At 36.2% G+C, this 7725-nt stretch overlaps 1 protein-coding gene across 1 annotated transcript; it reads right to left on the bottom strand.

Moving 5' to 3' along the window:
* Positions 1–861: 861 nt before the first annotated feature.
* On the bottom strand, positions 862–5145 carry LOC137391346 (segmentation protein even-skipped-like). The gene is made up of 3 exons (XM_068077792.1): positions 4986–5145; positions 2431–2594; positions 862–1714 (listed from the first exon to the last, which is right to left on the bottom strand). The coding sequence occupies exons 1-3, from the start codon at positions 5128–5130 to the stop codon at positions 1232–1234; spliced, it is 792 nt and encodes a 263-aa protein (XP_067933893.1). The 5' UTR covers positions 5131–5145; the 3' UTR covers positions 862–1231.
* Positions 5146–7725: the final 2580 nt, after the last annotated feature.

Here is a 7725-nt window from a genome sequence, read left to right as displayed (position 1 = left end):
AATAAATAATCATTATTTTTGTAATGAATAGTTATTATTTGTTAGATCTCATATTGACGTACTTTTCTAATAGCAATATATTTTAGCTGAAGCTCATGTTGACATGGAAAAAGGCATAAATCTGAACGAGCTCATGTATAGCCTCAGGCCATCATATAAAAATTTATACTATTCGTTTGATATTTTATATGAGGTCTTGTGCTCATTGTCACCTCTTTGTTTTGTGTATATTTCAATCTGCTAAATTGAAAACTAAATGTTTCTTTTGATAAAGTGACTATTGAACATGCAAATTACAAGTGTTTATGGCCAACCACCTATCAGAAGCTATCATGCTATCATTATTTCAAGTTTTTAATAACTTGTTGTTGAGCAATTAACTGAACCGCATTGACAATTAGCAATGGACTCGATGACAATCAAGAGACCGCATAGAATGAACAGAGGTTAAGTTTACATACTACCTCAGGCTATTTGTTGACCTACGTTACGCTAAACGCTGACTCATCAGCAATGGCAGCCTTTCTATCTACAACATGTCAGCATGCTTGATCTTGCAGAGCCAACGATTTTAGCGAACCTAAACATTCTTAAGTTTCACCAACGGTTCATTCTATTTTTTAATGTTTTTTAACACATTTCTACAAACAAAATTGTCTACAATGTATTTCCAATGTAGCCTACATTGTATATACATTGTACATTGTAGCATTTCTACAAACAAATTCTTAAGTTTCCACAATGGTTCATTCTATTTTTTATGTTTTGAACGCATTTCTACAAGCAATAGTCTGTAATACATATTATAAGTCATATATTTATATAGCAAAAAAATAAAATGTTTTATATGATAGTCATGGTTTTTTGTGGATTGACCAGCGGTGTCACGTACATGGCATTTTAAAGATATACAACTGTCTTGATGCTAAATAAAATAAATATACTATTAAAAAAGACTGATGATGATGGTGACAATAATCACTGTTTGAGATCATATTCAAGGTCATATTCAAGGTCATGTTCAAGGTCTGTTAACTAATTAAAAAAGAACCCTTAATATACAATGTACTCATATACAAATATAGTATATACAATATACATACTTGTGTGGTAAGTCCCATATATATATAATGTACTCGTATGACAAATATCATATACAAATATCCTATATAAAATACACTATAATAGATATCATATACATGTATATGTAAAATGCATTTCGTATAAGATCTCATTCTTTAAATGGCTGAAATATTGATCCTAAAAGACCGCTAGCAGACGGCGGTGCCTGATTGGCTGTTGTCACAAGACTACTAGGGCTAGAGTGACTGTGAGGTATAGCCCCATAATGTGGAGGATTTTTGGCTATAGATTGGTGAAGTAGCGAGGCGTGTGATAAACCAGACATAGTGTCCAATAAACTGTTCGACTTGTGGAATAGAGTGTCTCTGACACCGGCAGCGGTGCTCTGGTTATACGGTGAGTAAGGAGGACGTATGCTAGGAGTTACGGCTCCTGCTGTATAGTACGGGTTGAAAGGAGAGGTAACTGTTTGCATTGCTGATTGTAGAGCGGGATAAGGATAACCGTTCATGTTGGCGTGGGCTGCCGCTGTCATTAGGTAGGCGTATATGCCAGGATCTGTCAGCCCGTATGGCCAAGCTACTGTCATACGCTGTCTTTTGTCTTTCATTCTTCGGTTTTGAAACCAAACCTAAAGAAGGGAGACGAATCCTAAGTTATTGCTGCAAGTTGAACCAAAAAATGTATTAGCTTTGCAGGTCCTAAGGCTACCACTTACTGATATTTGCGGTTTGCAATGGAAAAAGAATTTAAAAATCTGAACTATTCCTTTTCGAACATCCATCTGAAATAATTAAATACCTTGTTATGCTGTTGTTGGGAGTAGCTACTGCATACAAAATCTATTATTCATGGCTGAAATATATCTTTCCACCAAATTTTTTACCGCATTTTGGTAGAAATGTGTAAATATTTAACAAACTTATTATTTTGCTCCTTTTAATGTCAAATTCTGGTTTGCTTCATGCAACTCTTTTTAATTCTTTTAAATATACTGCTCTTTAGTACACGAGGGTATACATTGTGATGTTTTTATCACACGGATGATGTGAGGTTGGGTTGAGTTACTGAGCGATAAATGTCTTAATGGACATTTACATGGTGCGGATTAACGCTTGCGCTTTGTTAAAAAAATAAAGATTTTTACACCACAGGTCATAGGTCAAAGCGAAATCAAAATATGAATGATTTCCTCGCTTGACTCGCAGATTTTAGCTGTTTCCACCATGTGGATGATGTAAACTCACGGATAAACCGCTTCATGGAAACATCGTGTATAATAGCTCATAAGGCTATTTCTTACTGCTGATTGGTGAGTAGAATAAGAGAGGAAACAGAGATACACACCTTGATCGTGCTTTCTGGCAGGCCGAGCTTCGCTGCGAGCTCACACCGTTTTGGTCGCGATACGTAGTTCTCTTTGAGAAACTCTTTTTCGAGCAACCCCAGCTGTTCGCGTGTGAAGGCCGTTCTGTATCTTCGAATGCTTTCATCTTGTAGCCCGACATCACCTACAAGAATTTCATAAGAGGCTAAATCAAATTCCAAACAATCATAGTTTTTAAGCACGTGCTGACCTGATAGCTGTCCCAGCTGCTGCCGCTTGAGTCTATAATTGTTGTTTTGTTTTGTTAATCAGTATTGTAACAGCTATTGTAACAGCTATTGTAACAGCTATTGTAACAGCACGCAATTACAGAGCAACCGAGTGAGAGGAATTAATGCCTCATGTAAATGACTCATCGAAGGGAGTTTTTAACTAGAAAAGCAAGAGAGACCAAAGGGAGCAGCTGGGGTGGCAGTCCCTATTCATTATTCAGGTGTTTAGGGTAACTCCAATTGTGTAGCCGGAGAAAGGACTTCCTTGCGCATCAATTGTACATCATCATTGATATTAAGATAAATGAAACATCTTATTGTAGGAAATCAAATAAAATCTGTTTACTGTTTGCTTTTCGAAATGGCCTCCGCTTTCATCTCCTGTTTTATATTGGCCACAAAAGAACTGATGAGGCAGTTGAGCTTTTCAATTAATTAATTCTAGTGTTTTGTAAACACAGAGTTGAGAAAGTGAGATATGAAATGATAGGCTGTGTACACCCTGATCAGGTGTTGATTTGATGGATGAGTGGTTTACGATATTTGTATGAAAATACTCACTACTATTATTGGCATCACTTCGAATTAGATCGTCCAAAAGAGCCAACTGATTGCACAAATATCAAACAATAGGCCCGTCAACAATTGTAACCAATATCCCATTAAGTCAAACTCTCTTTATGAAATGAATAGATGAGCTATTTTAATTAGTGAACATTTGTGAGAGACGATACGGCTCACGCCTGCACTAATTGCAACGCGATGGAACTCTTAAGTCAGCCGACACTCAGATTAAATGAGCAGCCCGACGAGATTAGAGTCTGCTATTTAGCAGACAGCGGTTGTAAATATGTCAGCAGCGATGCAACATCTCCTTCTGCAGTCGCGTTATGGATGGTCTGGAACTTTTAGTCAATCATCGAAATGATGGGAAAATGTGAAAAGTGGTCTTTGAAGAGTCTGTCGAAAGTAGCTAATGATAATAATTCCAAAGTAATGGAACTGTTACCTTAGTTTTTAGGTAAAAAATAAATAAAGTTAAGACTATGAAAGCTATTCATTACTCGGCTGTTGGGTCAGCACTCTTTAAAATTACAGCAGCATGCTGATCAGATGTGAGATCAATGCTATGGTTGTTTTGTCGGCGGGTAAATTTAGTCGCTTCTTTAGAAACACTGATTAAGTTCATCATTGCATATTTATGACAATCCTTTTTACATCCTACCAACTCAATACTATTTATGCTATACAAACTAAAACAATGTGATTCTAAGTTTAACGCACTGACCAGATGTGATAGGCCTACACAGCTGCATTGCTTCTGACCATAAAGCTTTTATTTTAGCGAGGCAGGTAAATCCATTTCGACCAAAAAATAATAAAAACTAATTTTAAAAAACTGCCGAAACTGAATTTAATCCAAAAGGATATTTGTTATGGATTATTACATTAAAACTAATTGTTGCTAATGCAACTACCTGATGATTGTCACAATGGTACTTCCACTAGTTTTTAGAAGTTGTCACATTTTTATTTTACCGGATCTGCACCACGCTTCAAACATAAAATTTCATGCCGAGTCGCGAGTGAGCTCCGGTAAGCAGAAGCTATGATTTATAAACACATTTCTTATAGGCTCGTTAAACCGGGTAACCAGGCTATCTGCGGTCTAGTGGAAAGACGAGTAGCCAGGCGACCTGCTGTTTAGTGGAAAAACTTTCTGTGGAAGAGCAAACTTTACAAAGGACATAATTTAGTTTTTTATAGTGAAGTTGAAACTAAGGCTAATGTTATTATAAGCCGTAAACCCATAAGTTATTTAGCAATTTAATATATTATAGCTAAAAATTTCTCATATGTTTGGTGTGTTAAGTTCTAGACCAATATTGAACACAAGGAGCTGTGGTTTAATGGTCTGTAGCGCCTGACCAGTGAACAATTAAGCCACTGGTAACAAGTTGCTATTTCCTGCTGGAATCAGTTCAGTTCGCTGGCCACCTGAACATAGGGCTACAGCAGTTTAGGTGATAAACATGAACCCTAACATAGATACTTAACATATTTAAGTTATATTGTAAGTTTTATGCCACTTCCAAACAAGACACTCCGAATAACAATTCTAAGCATTTTGTTTCAAAATGGCATTCTGTGAAATGCTCTATAGTTTTAAGAGCCAATATTAAAGTACAATATAGTTATATATTTAAATATATTATACATATAGATGTATATTTAATATCTGTAACAAACGGTTGCATTACGTTTGTTTTTACTAGACACTGTAATGGGAAAGGCTTTCTTACCTTTTCTTGAAAAGCAGCTCTTAGTGTCATCTTCATCACAGCTGGAGGAGGAGAGAGGGCTGTGGTGGTTACCAGTGAACTCCAATGACTCTGTCAGCTTCTCGGTGGCTGTCGGACATATGAATTGTGTATTTTCTGACAGCATGACTGGTTCATCCAAAATAATGCTATGTCAATAATATGGCAAACTTCTCAAGTCCATGGCCTTTTATTCTACACCAGAGTTCCCCTTAGCAATTACTCAGTGTCACCGTCCAATCAGCAACCGACTGGCCAATAATAGCCGACTCTTATAACTCTGATCACCGGGTGGGCGGAGCCTAACAGATTGCTGTAAAGAAGTGAATGAAAGAGAATACATGAAATTCAATATATTTAATTATCTATGTGAAATCTATATTGAAACTATAAAATTGTTTACTTTTGTGTTGAACATGAAGTACCTGAACTCATAGCAGTTAAGATGAAAATCTGAAAGGGACCTAGTCTATGTTTGGGCATCAACATACTGCTAGATAATATAAGTATCTATGTTTGTGTATATGAAAGTACTTTATACATACACACATAGCCTATACATGCCCCTATTTTATACTTATATATATATATATGTATATTATTTTATTGGCAGCAATTCCCTATATATAATATATATTTATATATTTTATATTTACATATATATAGTTAATATTATTAAAATGGTGACTAACGAGAATTCTATAGCAAATATAGAATTTCAAGAGAGTAAAATAATATGTCACTTGAAGAGTGCGGTTGCTCAAAACAGATTTGTAGGCCTACGGATTTTTAGATAAGTATTTTTGCCTCTTACCCATGTGATTATATATATGCACATATATAATGACATGTTATATCACATTAGTAGATGCGGTACATATATTAATATGATCTTAAAATTATACTAAATATGCTCTCCAACTTAACATGTAGTAATATTTTATTCATCAAAAATTTTAACATGATACAGGTATATTTTTTTATATGTTTGTCTTTTGTATGGCTTTACCTTCAAGTATTCAATATCTAATATTGGATACAAGACTATTCAATACAAACATCTAGTTTTTAACTGTAGGTACATCATTTGTGGCTATAAGTATATAGTTTGAAAATGCAGATGCGAGAATTAAGCTATTAAGCAAGCAACCTTCACCTTTAAATACAAAGTGTTTGCCAGAATGTCTACAACCTCTACCGGTAGGTACCGTCTTTGTGTGCAGGTATGTAGTCCCCCTTATAGGTTCCTAGACCTACTAGGCCTAGTAACTTATAAGTGGTGACCTTATGTAATCTAGTAACCCTATAGGTTACATGTTATGGTTATGCACGTGTCTCGCTGTTCTTCTAGTACTGTTCACTAGTTACTAGTATGAGATCAGTAGGTAGAGTAACTACAATATATGTACACTCATTTCGAAATGCAGGAAGATGGTATCGCGCTTGTTTGCAAAGCCAAATGTGAGAGTTCAAATCCTGTGCGACGCAATCTTTTCTCCCAACATCCAAACCTGGTTTCAGACAAACGAACAAGCGGACATGGCTCTTATTATAGTAAGGATTATGTTCATTTGGTCCCATTTCAGACTAGAGAAACGGGAAGTAAAAAGCTGATGTGACCTCACTTGACCCCCAGCAGCACTTGGTAGCTTATCACGATTTAGCTCATGAGGTTCAATCAACTACAAGAAAATACGATACATAGGATTTGATTGAAACCTTCCGGCATCCTCTAAAACGTGAAGAGCCAAGCGGAGACAAGTTCTCCTAGATTATACTTGTAGTCAGTCACAGTGAACTGAATAGAGGGCACTTGATCAGAGCTAATAATATCAAAGACCCGTGAGATGCCCTCATAAAATGATATTCAAGCGTTTGATGGAGTAATTTAGTCGTGTAGATTGATCGAGCCATAAACAGCAATAAACAGTCATAATCACGCACAAGTAGGGAAGTCGTGTCGGAGTGATTGTACAGCAAACAGAAAATGGCGAGCAGAGGACAGACTCTGTCGCGACTTTGTCAAATTCATCACTCATTCAGGCACTTTACTGATCATTTATAACGAGATCAAAGAAATGCAATCATGGTAATTGAGTGGGACATAGAGTTAATTGTTTGTTTCAACATTTTGGGGACACACATCTCAGTCGAACATTCGCAGAAGGCAGATAAGTTTAGACAGTGTGGTTGCGAGCTTATTAAAGTCTGCCGTTTATTGCGTATCGTCTTATAAAATAACTCACGGGAAATGGCTGGGTGTCCTAACAGATTAGGCTTATGGCTTGATGGCTAAACAGTGTCAGCAATACTTAATATTTTATGGTGCCTGGTTTTGCTCGGCAGACAGCGAGCTTGTCAGCACATTTTTAGTTGAGCCCCAAATTTTATTTTATTCATTTTCTTTATTTATTTTCTTTATTTATTAGTAATAAATTGATAACTCATATTTGAAAACTTATTATGAATGAATTTTTGGTCCTTAATTTTGACATGCCATGCTATTAGCTGACCTGTCTCCAATGTGACCTCCCGTGACCTCTGTTACAGCTACACAAGTTACATCGATTGTGAAACTTGAATAATGTCACCCCTTATTGACCAGAGCCACCAGAACTGAATTACAGTCAACGGCTTAGGTTTTTTACCAACACCCAGGAAAGAGTGTGACAGGATCCTACAGGTGCTTGTCTTAATGACATATATAATAAGCTTGTCACAG

The sequence above is a fragment of the Watersipora subatra genome, chromosome 3 (assembly GCF_963576615.1).
Source record: "Watersipora subatra chromosome 3, tzWatSuba1.1, whole genome shotgun sequence".
Classification (NCBI taxonomy): domain Eukaryota; kingdom Metazoa; phylum Bryozoa; class Gymnolaemata; order Cheilostomatida; family Watersiporidae; genus Watersipora; species Watersipora subatra.
This window is presented reverse-complemented; position numbering and strand designations above follow the sequence as displayed.

What these genes read in the sequence shown, in the direction of transcription:
- LOC137391346 (XM_068077792.1), bottom strand. Translation starts at nt 5,130, where the DNA reads ATGCTGTCAGAAAATACACAATTCATATGTCCGACAGCCACCGAGAAG. An exon ending in GAGCTGCTTTTCAAGAAAAG is followed by an intron (nt 2,595 to 4,985) that starts GTAAGAAAGCCT and finishes AAATTCTTGTAG; the next exon opens with GTGATGTCGGGCTACAAGAT. An exon ending in TGCCAGAAAGCACGATCAAG is followed by an intron (nt 1,715 to 2,430) that starts GTGTGTATCTCT and finishes TCCCTTCTTTAG; the next exon opens with GTTTGGTTTCAAAACCGAAG.